Source organism: Odontesthes bonariensis, chromosome 10 (assembly GCF_027942865.1).
Source record: "Odontesthes bonariensis isolate fOdoBon6 chromosome 10, fOdoBon6.hap1, whole genome shotgun sequence".
NCBI lineage: Eukaryota > Metazoa > Chordata > Actinopteri > Atheriniformes > Atherinopsidae > Odontesthes > Odontesthes bonariensis.
This window is the reverse complement of record NC_134515.1, coordinates 26549817-26567337: the sequence shown is the minus strand read 5'-3', so window position 1 is coordinate 26567337 and position 17521 is coordinate 26549817. Positions and strand designations below refer to the sequence as shown.

The window sequence follows — 17521 nt, the reverse complement described above, 5'->3', positions numbered from 1 at the left end:
CAACTATATCTCAACAACAATCTCAATATTAAAATCAATTAACTTTATTGATTCCCAGTCCATTCACACTAACTACTCAGAATTCCCAGATCCAACACAACATACAGTGAAGTCACAGAAGAGATATACAAAGATTTATCATAATGTCACTGGGTCCCAGCTGGGAAAAATGATACCCAAGGTAATTTCGTTTGCTTACACAAATTACCAAGTGGTTAACAAGAAGTGAACTGCAGTATACAAAGTTTGCAGGTTGAAACTTTAGGAAGGGGGGCAACAACATCCAACTTCGTTCGACATTTGAAGCTTTATAAAGAACAGTAAGTGAAGGCTGTCACAGTGATTAATGGGTATTTAACTATAGCTTAATGGCTTAGTACGTTTTCTAGCTTGCTAGTTTAATGGAAGCTTCATATTTCAATCTTTTTTGTAGTCCTGGGTTATTTTTTGTTATCAAATATAGCATCCCAGCACGTTTTACTTTTGATCAAGTTCAGTTGTGCTTGCTGCTTACTTTGACAAATAAAAGCACCTTTCAAGAAACAGTTATTTCTGGAAATAATTTATTATTATTCTGCTTTTAAAGTAGATATTTGGTCAGATGACTTGACAAGGACTCGAAAATTCAAAGTCTAGGACTTGGACCTGACTCTGGACTTCCACATCTTGACTTTGGACTCGACTTGGGACTCACATCTTCACTTGGGACTTGACTCGAGACTTACTTGTGACTTGAAAAACAGTGACTTGTTCCCACCTCTGCTATACAGACTATGGTGACATGCGGTTTGTCGTGAAGTGCCACCTGAGGACTCAAAGGTCATACACGTCCAGCATTGGTTTCTGGCATTGGCTTTTACTTACTAAGATTTCCAGATTTTCTAAACCTTTTCACAATATTCGAGACTGTAGATTTTGAGGAATAAAGGTCTTTGCAATTCTGCAGAAAGATTTTCATTAGATGACCAATGATTCTCTGACAGTTTGGTACAAAGTGGTGGGCCAAGACCCATCCTTGCTTGGAAAGACTAAGCCTTGGCTGGATGCTCCTTTTTATACCCAATCCTGACACCCTCACCAGTTACTCTGCTGATCGGAGAATCTTCCAGAATTGTGTTACTTGTCAATTCTATTAACTTTTCTGTCTTTTCTGTTTCTTTTTCTATGCCCTTTCAAACAAGATGATGTCAGTCTGTGAAAACTATAAAATAATTCCCATTGTACTTGTATCTGTTACATGGCATTTCTTTCCAGCTCTTCTGTTTGTCCTATAATTCTCTTCTGCCTGCGTGAAAACAAGCTTCCAAGCCGATTTACTGTTGCGACATTCTTCCTCTAGCTCGGCTACCCTTGTTATTTTGATTTGTGAATACTTTGTGTATGTTTTTCTTCCCACTAAATGTAATGAAATGTAGTAAAACATTTTAAGAGGTTAATTCCTCAAATTCCCACAAAGCACATCATCATGATAGTAAATGGCCCCAACAAATTCTCCACAAAATCACCAAAATGGACTAGCTACAAGATTTTTGCTCATTAGTTGTCACCAGTCTGTTTACAGTAAGTGCTGTCATTCTTCATATGATCAACGAGGGAAAGATACAGCTGTATGAAGCTACAGATTCTAATCAGTGTTTGGTCAAGAGAAAATGGTCACTCAAATGTCTGAATGCCCAAATTGAAAAATTTCTATACACAAACGCACACTCATCTAGAGGTCTCTGCCACCAGCAACAGAATGAATATGACTAATCTCCAGTATGAAATCAAGCTGACAATAAAAGACAATCTTTCCTCTCCAGAGTAATGCCCACTAGCACAAGCATTGAGGATGGCTGATTGGATAAAACCATGACTAATAACTCTGCATCTGATCCAAGGATGGATTTTCAAAAAGGGGCACCGAGGCAGCCAATGGCTGTGTTGTAAACTGTGTACTTTTTTGTTCAGTTTGTCTTTTTCTAAAGGCCTGAGCAAAGTTATCTGGCACTGATGTCCTCACATGTTATCTCTCAGCAAGATGGGTGATTAGTTTATCTCCCTAGTTTAGCTGTATTGGACTGCAGCTCAGCCTGAGCAGTCGAATTTCCAGATGGTTTAGATTTTACTGGAAGACATCTGTGTTATCTTTCAGCACCCTGCAAAGCCTGACCGGATGTGAGCTGGTCACATGTGCGTCATCCCACTCATTCTTAAACAACACATTTTTCTCAATTGGGATTTTCTTTCTAGATATAACAATCGAGTGACATTATATGAAAAATTTCATTTTTAGACAATTCAGTGACCAAATTAGACTCCCTGGTTTTCAAAAACTGCCATGAACTTTTAATGGAAGCCTCCTAAATCATAAAACAATTGGAGTTCTTGGCTGCATATGATGAAATTAAGTTGAAATAAAAAAATTAATCAAATTCTCTATCTTTACTTTGTTTTGATGATGGAGCATAGTCCTGCATAAATATCACAGTCTTCCTGAAAGCTGCAGATTTCTTTCTGCACTGCTCTAAGAAGCAACCATCCAGAAACTGGCACCTGGTTTGGAAATGAATCTCAGTCCAAGTTCAACCTGAAATATCAAACTAGCTTATCCTTAAATATGGCAGCCCGTACCAGTACCCCTCGTACCCCACTCAAAGTCGTTCCCTGTGTTTATCAGTGACCGACCACAGGCTCAACCGTGTACCCCATCAATAATCACTTTGATCCCATTTGTCCAAAATTACATTGAAAAAAATTTCTCAAGATGATGAATTAAATTTTTGTGCTGTTTTTTTTCTGAGATGTGTAACAAGTTGCTCATGCAGCAGCCAAGCTAGTGCATACAATCACATGATTAATTTACAACCTGCAGCTGCTGAAGGGACTTAGGATGAATATATGAGACTACATCTAACCTGTATAAAATTACCTCGCCCATGAGCATGATATCTGCCTGAATAATGGCAGGTAGATTTTCATCAGCAATGCTGAAAGGCAGTAACATGATCCCACGTTACTTCTCAACAAAAATAGGCCTTTTCATGTTTTTTGGAACAAGAGAACCGCAGCACAGAAAGTTCAAGCTCCATTAATGAATTGTAACAGGAATTAATTATAACAGTTTTGTTTCTTATTTCACCACCTCTTCTTTTCTGATTAAAAGCTGAATCTATGTGATGGTGAAATCTATGATACTGGAGCCATTGAGATTCATCTTTTTCTTATTCTTTATGTACGTTTAGACTCCGTTTCAGAGAAAGGGCATTCAAGTTTTGCCTAAGTAGAATTATTGAGCAAGTTTAGATGGTGAAAGACCAAAAACAAATCTATCCCAATAAGCAAAATTATGATCATTTTCCATTTCTAAGCAGTCTTTTAAAACTTCCAAACATTTTCACAGAATCAGTTTAAAATTGTAAATTGAGTGGACAGTGTGTAGAAAATGGTTGTAACTTTCAAAATACTTTCTTCAAGTCTTGAATATTTTAATTTCTTTAACATTTAAATGTGCTGTATGTACATCTCCCCCAAGGAAAAAGACTGAATAAAAGAGAGGAAACCCTGACTGGGTTGAGTCAGAATGGCCCTATTACATTTTCTCTTTGTTTGGTTCAGGTACTTCTGTTTCCTACCTCTTCTGCAAGACAAAAAAAAAAAGAAGTGAGTGTGAGCATGGATAGTTGTTTTCCCCATTTGTCTCTGTGTGGCCCTGTGATGGACTGGTGATCTGTCCAGGGTGTACCCTGCCTCATGCTCAATGACAGCTGGGATAGGCTCCAACCTGGATGGATGGATGGATGGTTTGTAGGGAAAACGTTTAAGAATATATTCTTTCCTTTATACCAAAAAAAATCCAATGTTTCATTTAATTGTTTTATGCCAGATTTTGCTCTCAGAAACAATGATAAAGAACCAGAGTTGCTTTGCTGACATGAAAAATGCTGAAAGGGCAAAATAGTTAAATACTATTGTAAATCTATTTCTTTTCCCAATTAAGTTTTAAATTTAATAAGTCAACTATTACATACGAGGTATGTGTAAGTCCAAATAAATCTAGTCAGATGAATGCATCACAAACAAACTGATGTTGTCCCTACAGTCTGTCTCATTAGAACAGTTTTGAAAACTGGCTAATTATTACCATTTAAAGCCTTGTTATTTTTCTGCCTTTTTATGTTCCAGATGGAAAAAAATAATAATTCGCAGTCAGTGAACTTTACTTGTGTGACTCATTTAGTCCAAAAGCAGACATTTTGTATTGAAACCAAGGCAGCTAAACATGTAACCGAATGAGCTTTTACAAAACTGATCCTTATAGTATTATAAACTAAACAAAATCGTGACAAAATGCTGGCAGAGCCTGAAAATAGCGAGTCTGGTTTTTGCTTTGTCTCTGGCCTCGTTGTGTGTATTCAAATCAGTGAGTAGTTTATGATACAGTGAGTGTTTTGGAGGAGGGAGAAAGCTGCTCCACCATCAGCTGCCAAGCTCTGTTGTGAGCTTGATCAGATCAGTTCGTTCTGTCAATGACAATCTGTTTTACGTAATCATTTCCATGTACAGTGTCTGCTCCAGGACTGACAAACTGTCTCTTAGATTCTTAAGGAAGCTTTTTTTTCTTTTTGTTAGGTGTGTGCCTTGGTGTGTGTCGGTTTCACATTCCACTTTTTCTTAAACTTGAGGCTTTTCGGAAGTGGTTGCATGATATATTGGTTGCATAGTACAGTGTATGTTGGCCTGTGTATTAGGTAACAGAGGCCAAGGTAAAACGAGCTAGCACTTATTTTTTACCTAGAATAATATCTGCGACTTCTTTTTCTCCCCAAAATATATACATCTGGATCTCATGTTAGCTAGTCCACAAAGGTTACATTCACAGTAGTAAAAGAGATTTGTAGCCCCAACAAGGACTGTTTACTAACCCTATTCAAGTCGTTCCCTTAGTTTATTTCTAACCCTAAAGAATTGAAGGTATTGGCTAAACCCAGCCAGGATTTTTGTCATCACATATTGCGTTTACATGTAACCAAGGCACCCTGTAAAATGGCATCCTTGAAGTTGACGGCAGTGTTGTAAAAAGGATGTATTTTAGTATCTTTGCTTGAACCGTGATGGTTTTGTAACCAAGTAATGTGACTGTCTTAACCCTACCAGGGGTACACAAAGGTGTGTTACACTAACAAGTTGGTCTTGACCATGAATAACATGAGGGTGTCTGGTTCAACACTGCCCTTTTCCTTTTTATGAGGACTTTGTGGCTTCTTAAAAGAATGATTTGAAAATGACATCTGCACCAATGTGCAAACTCATTTTGGTCATTTTTCACTCCTACTTCATGTAGGGTGTGTTACTTTCCAGGATGCTGTTATGAGTCGTATTCTAGGGCTTTAACAAACAACATATATGGACATATCGATCTGAGAACTGAGTTTCTTGAACCCTTTTGTGGCGTACAAAGATATCAAATATCTAACAAGAGACGAAGAACAATTTCCTGCTGTTTGTTGGTTGGTAAAGCTCGTAGTTGCATGTTACCCCAAAGTAATTCCAAACATTTAAAAAAAAATAAAATGCAAGCAAAGTACATTAAACATGTTGACACTGTACACATGTAGGGAAAAAGAAAAAAAAACCTACATAAAAAATGTAGGTACTGTGAGTACTTGTGTCTTCAGAACTTAAGAACTGTGTAGAGAAACTTGGAGCCTATGAAATACAAGGTGTCATAAACTGTACACGCATATAAAAACAAACTTTATACAGATGAGCAGCTCTTTACACTGTTTTAGGTACTAAAACTACTAGGTGGATGATTTCTGCCTCTGAAATACACCCCAAAATTGAAGGCATCTTGCAATTTCAAAGCGTTTTGTAAGACTAAACCCTTTTATGATATGGACCACAATAAAAAAAAAACATTTTCATGTAAAAATGGGCTCGAGAAGTCCAAAGAAAATAAACAAAATCCTTTTCTCACGTCCTCTGGGAACTACAAAATGTGTGCCTATTTACATGGTAAATCTCAAAATATTTCACTAAAAAGCAAAAACATCAACTTCAATTTGGCAGGAAATGAAAAGTTATAAGATCCACAAAGTGAGAAGTCTCTGTAATCTGGAAATTCATCATATGTGAAATAAAATTAATTTTAAAATAGTTTTTGAGATATTTTTTATTTGTCAGACCAACAGATCATATTACGCGGCTGATGAGATCATTTTAAGATAGTGAGAAGTAAGGGGTAAAATCTGAATTTCATCTACTTTCAGACAAACTGGAGGTTACTATCAGTATGGGTGTTTTATGCAGAAATAGAGTTAATCTGTTTGGATATCTATTTAATGTAAATTACACATTTATGTAGCCACAAACATTTTACTGCACACACATTTATGTTTGTCAACATCCTTAATTGGATTTGTTGTTTTATCAATCTGTTCATTATTGTATAGGTGAAAAATCATTAAACCCGTTTACCTTGACTTAATCTCTGTTCCAGTCGCAGATTCCAGTGATCATGCCCAGTGCCATGCGTAACTGGGTTCTTCCTGTGGAGGATTGGCATTAAAATGCAGACTGCTCATGCCCCTAAGATATCACGCCAATTATTTGTCTCTGTGGGGGAAACCTATTTGCAGAAGATCCTCTTAAAATAAGAGTGGGGAGTCACAGCCGCACTACATCCTTTCTGCTTCCTGAATGGACAGTTTGCACAGGCACGTGTCACCTCTCGCTGTGACCCTGCAGGCCCATCTAACTATGGCTGTGGAAAGGTAGTGACGTTGCAGTCACCATACTAGAACAGGCTTTTGGATTTGTTCACACCCCTGCAGAGAGAATCAGCCCCACTGTGCATCCCTGCATCTCTATTTTAGTGAGTTTACATATTTGTAACTTGCCCATGGCTCTGACAAACATGAATGCTGACCTTTGTTCTGCCTTGACAGAAACAGCCTTGTTCAGATGTGACAAATCACAAACAAATGAACAGATCTCCCTATTGTGGTTTTCAAATCATGATGCCAAATGTAAAGGGTGTTAAGCTGTTGGTGCAGTTCTGTCTGCTTTGTGTTTTTTTTTCTTTTCATTCCAAGGCCTTTAATCTTTAGAACAACATTCAGTTGCTAATTAGGCGACTAATTGAATACTCTCCTCACTGGCTTTAAGTGTGTCATCAGGTTCCACACTGTAATCCAGATAATTTACTTTAATATGTGCAGACAATTTACAACCGAAGACAATAAATTGGATTTAGTCTGCATTTTTATTACTGTGAACAGTAGCATTTTCCACCGTAAAAAAATTGCCTTGGCATCACGTGTGTAGAAAATATGCGCTGTTGCTGTAGTTAAAGGCATACCATCGGCAAACACTACATTTTTATGGAAGGAGGGTGAATGATCAACAAAGCAAAAAAGGGCGTATACATTCCAGTGTGTGTATCTCTCGCTCCCTACATGTGACCGTGGGGCCACAGCTCGTCAACACAGACTTTATATAAGATATGGATGTAGCTATTGTGACGTCACCAAGTGGTTTGTGAACTGCCCTCTTTCAAGTCTCTATTTACCATGCTCTTGGGATTTTTTTTAAAAGCCACCAGCCGTCTGGTCAGAGATAGCGTCCTCCTCCAAAACACGACCCCCGGGGAGACTCATGTAGACCAAATCTAGCTACCTTACGTTAGAATAATTAGCTACCTCTAGTGGCCAAAAGCAACTGCAAGTAAAACTGCTCGCTCATAGAACGATGTTGCACTGTGCTCGCTGAAGGAATGGGGCTCAGAGAAGGGGAGGAAGGTGCACACGCACAAATTACAAGGTTTCCAGGACGTAGCTGGTTTTTCATGCTGCAGACTGAGATTGCGGGATGTTTCTCTCAAGCTGTCATAGCCCTGGTAGTGCTGACACTTATGATGAGAAAGAGGTGTGCCGCAGGGGTGTGGGTTCACAAATATCCACAGGGCAAGACCGAAGTTCAAAGAATTTAGTCACATTCAAGAGCTACACTTTTACAATGTTAAATGTGCTTACATTTCAGCATAGATCATACGGGTGGCATGTAACAAGCTTGGAGCCGTAGAGTTCCCTTCTTGTGTCGGTTAACACATTGACATAAATGGGTTTGTTAGTAGAGGGCAGCACCAACTGCATCCTATGTGAAAGCAGCTTATAAATGGTGTTCATCAAGGTGAGGGTTGCTTTGAAAAAGAAGGAATTTTAGTGCAAATCGTGATTGTTTTTGTCACTCAACTCTTTACAAGACATCGTTGTGTGGGTCACCGCTAACGACAAAAAAGATTTGTGGGCAAATTTTATTGACTGAGTACATTTTGATTGGGAGTCCACTGAAGCCAGAGATGATTTGAAGCCAACCCCAAGCACCCATCAGTGATATTACACACTAAGGCACATCAGCATCAACTTCATGCCTGACATGTCCACCTCATACAGTCTATGCTTGTTGCTGTTGTTGCTGCCTGCTTTATTTTTCATACTAAAAGCCACCTCCATCTTTCATGTACTTACTATAGTTCCCATTTCTAACACAATCTCATAGCAGAACGATTCATAGATACTTGAGTTCACAGCGCAAAACGAAGGGATGGAGATGGAGGGCATTCTCCCCCTGACTCTCGGACTAAAGACCACGGGATTGAGACCATGTTTTCCACAGTCTTTTGAGCTCCACTTTTTTCTCACTCATGATTCCATATTTTTCTATTTTGCTGTAACTCGCACGTGACACACGTTAGAGTTAGAAGGTTGAATGGTTACTGCTTACATTTTATGGATCGACACTGCAGTCATGTTACATGGACACAACAAAACAGCAGCCTAAATGTTGCCATTTTAAGATTTTCAACCCAGATTTCTGACACTACTATATTTTGGACGTGTGGACAAACGTCCGTATTATATGTTTTCCCATGAGACTGCTATCATTTCCTTTCTTTCCCCCCCATTGCCTAGTCATAAGCAAGGAGAAGTTTACATCTGTCATGAAACTAACAAGCGTCAGTCTAGGTGTCAGCTTCTCCAGGCCTTCAGCTTCACAATCCTCTCGTGTATTATTTCTACTCGCCAAACATAATATACCAAGCAGAAACCTGCCATGCAAGCAATTGGGTTAAGGCAGGCTGTCTGGCCCAGGCTGAAAAAGTCAATCCCTGCACACCTGCACACACTAATCCCGCTTTGGCGAGACTTTTTTTTTTTGTGGACAACAGGAAAAATTAACTGGACCCATGACCAGATGCTATCTGGTACTTTCAGAAAGGAAGCTGGTTTTACTCCAGATTCAAGCATTTCCTCTCGTTTGGAATGATAAGAAAAGAGCACAAACCAAAAGAAGAACGAATGTCTTGTTTACTCACTTTTTGTCTTTAATCTATTCTCCCTTACTGTATAATTCATCACTTACTTTTTTATTTCTTTACATTTTTGCCCATACAGAAAATTGAAAAAACAGACTCAAATCCACATTGGTGCAAAGGGAGCTAACTGTGGACATGACATGCCAGCAAAGACCAGCTGCAGTTCACAGAGGTAGTGGGATGTCAGGGGCAGCTGACGAGAGCATGTTAGGTGGGCGAGTGGCATTTCATCATGCAATCCATGTATGGTAATCAATGACCACTCAGGAGTGGAGGGGAAGGGAGAGTAGAAGGGCCAGTGGGCACGTTTGATAAAAGCACAGAGTCACTGGGAACAAGGGGACAATATATTGAATTTGGTCTGTGGTATGACAGGGAAGAGTCACAGGAACAAGTAAAAGAGCACAAATTATGGGAAAGATGCTGTGATTAAACTAAGCAGACCATTATGTAACCAACTGCTTGATGAGGGGGAAACACATAAGAGGCCATGGAGATAGTGTGGTGGTTGGAACAAAGTGAAGAGCTAGCACCTCCTCTCCTCTGTATCATTCAGCTCTCAGTGATTGTGCTTTAGATCAAAGGGAAGACCATTCGTACGCTAATTAAAAAAAAAAAAAGCACTATTTGTTTTCCACCTCAAATTATTTCATTTTATTCACCCTGCCTATGGGATAACCTAACACCGACACTGTTCACACATTACACAGAGATAAAAAAAAATGTTGATTTCTGTTTGGGGTAAATCTGGTCAACTGTTCTATTTCAAATACACCAGCAGGTTTGTAAACCTGGCACCACACACTGCAGATGGCTTGTAAAGTGAGCCCTGACATCTACTGCTGGATTCATGTATGAAAGACGAGGGGGGGTGGGGGGACCAGGAAGCACTGAAACAAACTGCTTTCAGAATATCTGAACTCAGGTCCCTCCAATGTGGATGCAATCTATGGAAAGCAGAGTGATTCTGAATCCGTGAAACTGAGCCAGACATGATTCATGAGTCACACACCAGCGTGTAAACCACGCTGTGTAGGACATCAGTTCTGTTCGAGAATTGGATTTATCAAAGATAAACCATTCAGAGGACTATAGAAGATTGGTTACAGACAATAGGAGCCCATTCCGGCCATCAGCTAATTGTATTGTGGGTGCTCTGATGTGCACCAGATTAATGAACATGTGCTCCATGAGTTCAGGCAGAATACACTGTCAACCAGACCATGAGAACAGTTCTGGGGCTTTACTGTTCTATTTTATCTTTTTCGTTTGCTTTCAGTCCTTAAATCAGCTACTGTAGCTACTCGGAGGATTTAATTGTAGAATGCAGTTTCCACTGTGATTTTTCCTCATTTAAAATATCAGTTACCTGAGAGAGAGAGAAACAAAACATTAGAGCTGTAGAAAACAAGTTAATCAGCAACATCATCAACCATATTCTGCATATAAATTTTTTATGTTTTTTTTAAAAAGACTGAGATTCATTCATTTCAGGTCAATAAATCAAGTTCAGTGAAATCTCCATGTCAGGGGTGAAAAAATGGAGGCATGAAAACCTTCCTCAGAGTATTGAACTAGTATATTCTATTAGAAACAAATGTAATTTCGGCCGGTGCACGCGTAAGTCCATAACTCCTTTTTTTAAAGTCTAAATCTAAAGTCCCGACCCATTTCGTAAAATAGTCCCAGTGCTGAGGATCCTTGCTTTGCTGCTTTTGTGCTTCTAAACGTTTTGCCACTCACTCTCTTAAGGTAATTTTTGGGCTGCAGATTCAGAATAAACCTCAGTTAAGTCTTGCAAGCAGGCAGATTGGAGACACAAACTCTTGGTGTTATTGTGCCATCTGTTGGATTCATACACAACTGCAGTGGGGGGCGTTGGGAAATTTACAGAGCAGCACACAGACCACTGAAACCTCTTTTAGCGCTGTAAGCATTTAGAATACTTACAATAGGCTACTTTAGAATAAAACTTTCAACATTAGAATCCTAAAAATGATGTTGTTGTTAGTATTGGTGGTGGTAGTAGTTTGAGCGAAAGAGGGCAAAAAAAGACAACAGAATTTTTTCATGAAGCCACTGTACAAAATACGGAGAAATACATGAAAATGAATTGTAACGTGTGTGTTCATGGATCAGCTCAACAACCTCAGCTTCCTGCATCAACAACAAGCATATTCATCGCACTCATTTATAAAATTCCTTATGCAGTCTGATGTTTTGATTGAAAAGTTCATAGTGGGGAGGGGGCGTGACCCCCCCCCTCCCCTCCCCTGGTGGGCGTGGATGACCCAGTGGAGGGGCGGGGCAGCGATGGGGTCAAAGTTGAATGTGTTTTGTCTTTTGTGTTAAGCAGAAGAGAAGAGTGGAGTCCGATCACACAGCGGCGTCTCTTCCCTCTTCCCCGGATCCTTTCAAAACTCCCTCCCGAACCTCTCCCCTTCCACCCTTGCCACCCTACCCACCCCCTGAACACACTTCAAGGGACGGTTCGGGTAAGACTTACAGAAATTCGGTTTCGTGATGTATCTCTCGCGCCCTCTCTGCTTTTCCCCTCTCAGAGTGTAGGACGGGAATAACTCAGTGCGATCCGTAGGCCGCGGGATACGGCTATTTCCAGGATCGGACGATGCTAATGCTAGCCCACTGAATGGAAAATTACCGAGCTGTGTTTAACTGAATGGCTGCATGGGAGTTAGTTACCACCCGCTGTGCCTTTATACATCTTGCAAATGTGACGATTTCCCCCATTAATTAATTCAACGTATTTCTAAAGTCATTAGCTTGGATTTTTTTGGAAGTTACGATGGATGCGTTGCTGTGCTAACTGAGCTTTCATATCATGGTTGCGTGACTAGCTGTGATGCTCACCCGCTAAATGGGATTTGCGGTGTTTACGTTGTCTTGTTTACCCTCCGTTTTTACTACTGATGCACCCTCGACAGTGGGGCACCATGGGACGTAGGAAGGATTTGGTCAACTTGCAAAAGAATCATTGAAAAGAGCGCTCGAAGTTATGTCGGGGCAGCTTTTTGGTGCCAGGAAATAGACCCGGCCTCTTGGAGACAGTGGGTCATTGTGCCAACGTGAATGAGTGGACACGGGCCAGTTTAATGTGAATTACTGAACTGAAACGCCTCCTTCTTTGGAAGCAAAACGCTGCTTAAGTGCACAGCAAGCTCGTCTCCACAAATGTTAACTGCCCGCATCACTCCATTGATCTGCGCTGACTGCAGCCTTTTTTTTTTTTTTTTTTGTAGTAAACACGGCTTCACTCTGAGACGTCCTCACACTTTCCTGTAAGCACATTTGTCCCTGACGCTTTCTTTCCCCCCACTCTGTTGCAGACATACAGCCGCTAACCAAAAACTCACTTTGTGGGCCAGTGTATTGTTTGGATTACGCTGCAGCGATGGACTCGAGTCTGGTTGAAGGAGGACTTAATGTCACCTTAACCATCAGGCTACTCATGCACGGGAAGGTGAGTGTGACCACCTGCTGTGTTTCATGTTTGCATTAACTCCTCATGTTCGGATGTATCTCAAACCACAACCCTAATCCATGATTTTTAAAGAAGAAAAAGACTAACAGGGGGGCTGACTTGCTCAGTGCGTGTATACACTAAAACCTGAGAAGTTGTGACTTACTGACTTAGTAACCAGCCTGCGGTGACGCTGTCTTTTCTGCTTTGGGGAGAGAGCGGCTCGCAAAGCTCTGCTCAAAGGCGGACTCTGGCGGTACGACTAACCCTCTCTGAGTCCCGTCGGACCAGAGAACGGGAAGTCAGCAGAAACTCTCCCGCCTCGGGGTGTGATCTCTTGTGCGCTAAGGGAGCGAAGGCCCAGCTGCCCTCTCCCTCTTGTCGTGGGAAGGGAGGAACAGGTGGGCCTGCCAGAAGGGCTGCGAGGACTCCTACGCAAGAAGTCAGGCGTTACTCTGCGTCCTTTCTCTGCTGTTGCTCGCATTGGACGAACAAATTGACTCATCTCTCCAGTCCAGCAACCAAACCTTCCTTTTTAAAAAATTTTCCTGACTGGTTCACTTTGCTGTGTGCCGCTTCTCATCAACAAATGTGTGTTGTTGTTGTTTTTTTAATGTTATCACAACCATGAGCCCGTAAATCAAAGTTAATTAGTCGCTGAAAAGTTAAATTCATGTAATATGTTAATGTGCTCTTTTTTTCTTCTCTCTGTAGGAGGTTGGAAGTATCATTGGCAAGGTAAGCGGTTTCTGCTCCTGGAATGATGCTATCTTCTGCTTGTCCCTGGGTGTGTTTTTGAAATATTGCACGTTTGCCCTTTCCTACAGAAAGGAGAGTCGGTGAAGAAGATGAGAGAGGAGGTACGTTCCTCTATCTTTTTAAATGTGGCCAGACTAGAAGCAACACGTCCGTAGCTGCAGTGCAGCTGACTGGCGCATCGTTTTACTACACAGGGGCATGTCCTGTTGTCCTTCCTCTATCTGTGCAGAGTGGCGCTCGCATCAACATCTCGGAGGGGAACTGCCCGGAGAGGATCATAACCCTCGCGGGTCCCACCACCTCCATATTTAAAGCCTTCTCCATGATCATTGAGAAACTGGAGGAGGTGAGAGATGCTCGATGCATCGTTGCCAAAAAAAAAAACGCGCCGTGAAGGCAACCGATTTCTCAAATGTTCTCTCGTTGTGCTACTTTACCTTCAGGACATCAGCACCTCAATGACTAACAGTACAGCCACCAGCAAACCGCCAGTCACCATGCGCCTCGTTGTGCCTGCCAGCCAGTGCGGCTCGCTCATCGGCAAGGGGGGCTGTAAGATCAAAGAGATCCGAGAGGTGGGTTATCTGTTATAGATAAATAATTGTCTGCATCTTATCCTTGACGTGCCATAGCTGATGTGTGTCCGTTACTTCTCCGCAGTCGGCAGGAGCTCAGGTACAAGTAGCAGGGGACATGCTGCCCAACTCAACAGAACGTGCCATCACCGTTGCAGGGACCCCACAGTCCATCATCGAGTGCGTCAAGCAGATCTGCGTCGTCATGCTAGAGGTAGAAACGATGCCACGACTTGGTCCCGTTCTTCTTGCTTTGGAAATATTCTGTTGCTGCTGCTCTCTTGATGGTTAAATGTTAACGTCAAAAGTCAACAGCGGATGTTTCTGCTTTTAGTCTCCACCAAAAGGAGTGACCATCCCGTACAGACCCAAACCCTCAGGCTCTCCTGTCATCTTTGCAGGTGGTCAGGTAAACGACAAAAGTTCTTGTTTTAAGGAAGATGCTTTGAGGTGAAGAGTTAGTTGGGACATTAGACGCACGCTGGTGTGCTGTGTGTAGCATGTCTTGTTCTTGTAGCACACCCAGCTCAGGGGGCTGGTGGATATTGGAGTACAGTCACACTGCCCCTCCCTCCTAAGTGCTGTTCTCTCCTTGCAGGCTTACGCTGTCCAAGGGCAGCACGCCATTCCACAGCCTGATGTAAGTGAAGGGCCCTCTGTAAGTGATCCAATATATTTGCAACTTCGGTCCTGGGAAGCCATGCCACCCTCTTATTTCATCCCTCTGTTTTTTTTTTATTTTCCAGCCACCAATTCCAGATACACACACTCATTGAAAATAAATCCAAACATTACGGACTAAAAGTCTTCACATAGAGTTTTTTTGTTTTGTTTTTAAGTTCAGGTTAAATCACAGGTCCCGTGTTCCATTTCAGTATCTCCGCTCATTATCACTGTTACCACTTGCAAAAGGGGAATAAACATTTCAGGCTAAAGTATGTTTTCTTTCTCTCCTAACGCATTTCTGTCTTTCTCCACACGTTTGTTCTCCTTCCCGTCATTGTTTTAAACAGCTCACCAAACTTCACCAGCTGGCAATGCAGCAGAGCCCTTTCCCCATTGCACACAGCAACCAGGGCTTCCAGGGTAGGTAGATATCATCTAAGGAGGAGTGCGGCTGTTATGCGTGCAATATTCACACTAATGCCGGTTTCCTTTTCGCTCCTTAAGCTGGGATGGATGCCTCTGCACAAACTGGCTCTCATGAGCTGACCATTCCAAATGATGTAAGCCACTTTTAATCCCCTTCCCTGTTTTTTTTTTTTTTTGTTTGTTTGGTTTTTTTTAATTCTTGTAGACATGTATATTTTCCTCTGTTGCCATTGAAAGCATCGCTCTGATTTTTCTACTTACTTGGCAGCTGATCGGCTGCATCATCGGCCGTCAGGGCGCAAAGATCAATGAGATCCGTCAGATGTCAGGGGCTCAGATCAAGATCGCCAACCCAGTGGAGGGCTCCACTGACAGACAGGTCACCATCACCGGCTCCCACGCCAGTATCAGCTTGGCCGAGTACTTGATCAATGCCCGGTAAGAAAAGAAGCTCCATGCCAGTGCAGCACGTCCATCACACAGCGGCAGGTTGACGGGCTAAAAGCTGCGTTTGAAGCCTGTTTGCCTTCTCGGGCATGTCCTTCCTTTACTTCGATCTGAGTTTATGGAGTTTACGTGTGCACTTAACAAGCTAGTGGTTGTCAAGGACCTTCCAAACAAAGATAAGGATACATGCCCTCATTTAAAATGGCAAATTAGAAGACAAGGATGGTCTCTTTTGAAAAATAGTCTTGGTGTATTAAAGGCTTTTTCACGTCAGTCTGCAGTTACTTGATTGACTCTAAACAGTCACTTATTGGGCACCCGGAGATATAGATATGTCGAAGACCGTTTTGTGCTGGGAATCTTGTTGTTTAAGAGCGTTATTCATTTTAGCATCATGTTGCATTTCAGTGTGTAGCTTCTTTAGTCACTTCGTTTTAAGCAGCACAGTAAGAAAGATCCCACAGCGGGTCTGAAGTGTCTTTGTTTTCTGCTCAGGCTGTCCTCTGAAGCTACTGGACTTGCAGCCAACTGACATGGCGGATCCTCATCAGCACCTAATGTAACCCCTCCCCCTACTTTTTACCAAGAGGTCCTTTATTGAACTTAATGCAAAAACCAACTACTCGAAACTCACTGTTTTCTCCTGCCTTGTTTAGACACCTACAGAGTTGTAATTACACCATCTTCATGATATTGGTATTATATTTATTTATTATGTTTTTAAATTCCCTTTGCATATAGTTTTCAAAGACTCTCTTCAGTTGTATTTTATTTTTACCCCCCCTCTTATTTTGCTGTATATCTGTATGATCTTCTTGATATACTGTAGGTTAAGCGTTTTAGAAAAATCTGAAAAGGCATAAATAATGTTTTTCTTATGTCAGATTTTTCTTAGAAAATGTAAAAATCCTGGAGAAAAAAAAAACACGATAACATTATAGATGGACTGTTCTTTCCCTCCTTTTTAAATATCTATTTATTTTTTATTTAATACTCGGTTCCTTGTACAAGTAAAAAAAAACATTGATATTTGCCATTTACTATTTGAAGCTGTACTTCCTGGAAGAGGCGTTGTGGGTTTTAACGGGTTTTGGAGGGTGCAAAGGAGCTGAGGACGTATACAGGAAAAACTTTGAAGTCAGAAGGTGATTTATGTCTTCTTTAGTGCGGGTTCAAAAGATGATTTTTAAGCTACATCATGTCTCAACCTCTAACTTGCTGAGTAATTGTTTTGTGTCATTCCTGTGTTTCCATCCGTTTTATTTGTCGTTCAGGACTTTTGAGCATTGTTGTGTATTGGATTCTGATAAGGGTGGGTGGGCCTTGGTCCCCAGGAGGGAGGGGGGGCCTGAATGAGAGGAAAATATTTTCTTTTCTCAGAAATTACTAAGACCATAGTGACGATAACATTGAAATGTTTGTTTTAAATAGAGAAAATATTTTTTTTAACTGCAGGGCTGGGGGAATGCTGCAAGGGGCAAAAAACTACAAGACGTATTGGTCTTTATAAGTATATTATGCTGAGGTATTAAATTATGATTAACTAGAAGGAGAACTATAGAATTAACACTAGTTTCCTGCTATCCTTTTTTGCCTGGGTCAGATTTTATTTTTATTATTCTTTGCAGGATGAAGAAACTCAAGTTTTTTGTGCACGTTTTCAAACTATTGTAGATCTGGGTGCAATTGTTGAAGAAATGAAATACAGAAATAAAAGATGTGAAATGCTTAAACACACCTTTTGTGGCTCACGTATTCTTTCCCAGCACCTAATCATCAGTATCCGTGAGACTGATTAGGAAAAACAAT

The 17521-nt window shown here is 41.1% G+C and overlaps 1 protein-coding gene across 2 annotated transcripts; it reads left to right on the top strand.

Moving 5' to 3' along the window:
- Positions 1 to 11673: 11673 nt before the first annotated feature.
- On the top strand, positions 11674 to 17449 carry LOC142389824 (poly(rC)-binding protein 2-like). 2 transcript variants are annotated; one of them, XM_075474957.1, is made up of 13 exons: positions 11674 to 11853; positions 12706 to 12839; positions 13554 to 13577; positions 13667 to 13699; positions 13828 to 13944; positions 14042 to 14173; positions 14259 to 14387; positions 14508 to 14582; positions 14772 to 14813; positions 15187 to 15259; positions 15344 to 15399; positions 15534 to 15703; positions 16208 to 17449. In XM_075474957.1, exons 1-13 carry the CDS (start codon positions 11688 to 11690, stop codon positions 16242 to 16244), a joined length of 1188 nt encoding a protein of 395 aa, XP_075331072.1. In that variant the 5' UTR covers positions 11674 to 11687; the 3' UTR covers positions 16245 to 17449. The 2 variants fall into 2 exon arrangements, with proteins under 2 accessions (XP_075331072.1, XP_075331071.1); XM_075474956.1 differs by having other exon boundaries at positions 14772 to 14831.
- The last annotated feature ends 72 nt before the right edge of the window (positions 17450 to 17521 follow it).

Bases quoted from the DNA above. Each gene is read 5' to 3' on its own strand.
- LOC142389824 (XM_075474956.1), top strand. From the start codon at position 11,688: ATGTGTTTTGTCTTTTGTGTTAAGCAGAAGAGAAGAGTGGAGTCCGAT. The intron at 12,840-13,553 runs GTGAGTGTGACC...TTCTCTCTGTAG, and splicing joins GGCTACTCATGCACGGGAAG to GAGGTTGGAAGTATCATTGG. The intron at 14,388-14,507 runs GTAGAAACGATG...TTCTGCTTTTAG, and splicing joins TCTGCGTCGTCATGCTAGAG to TCTCCACCAAAAGGAGTGAC.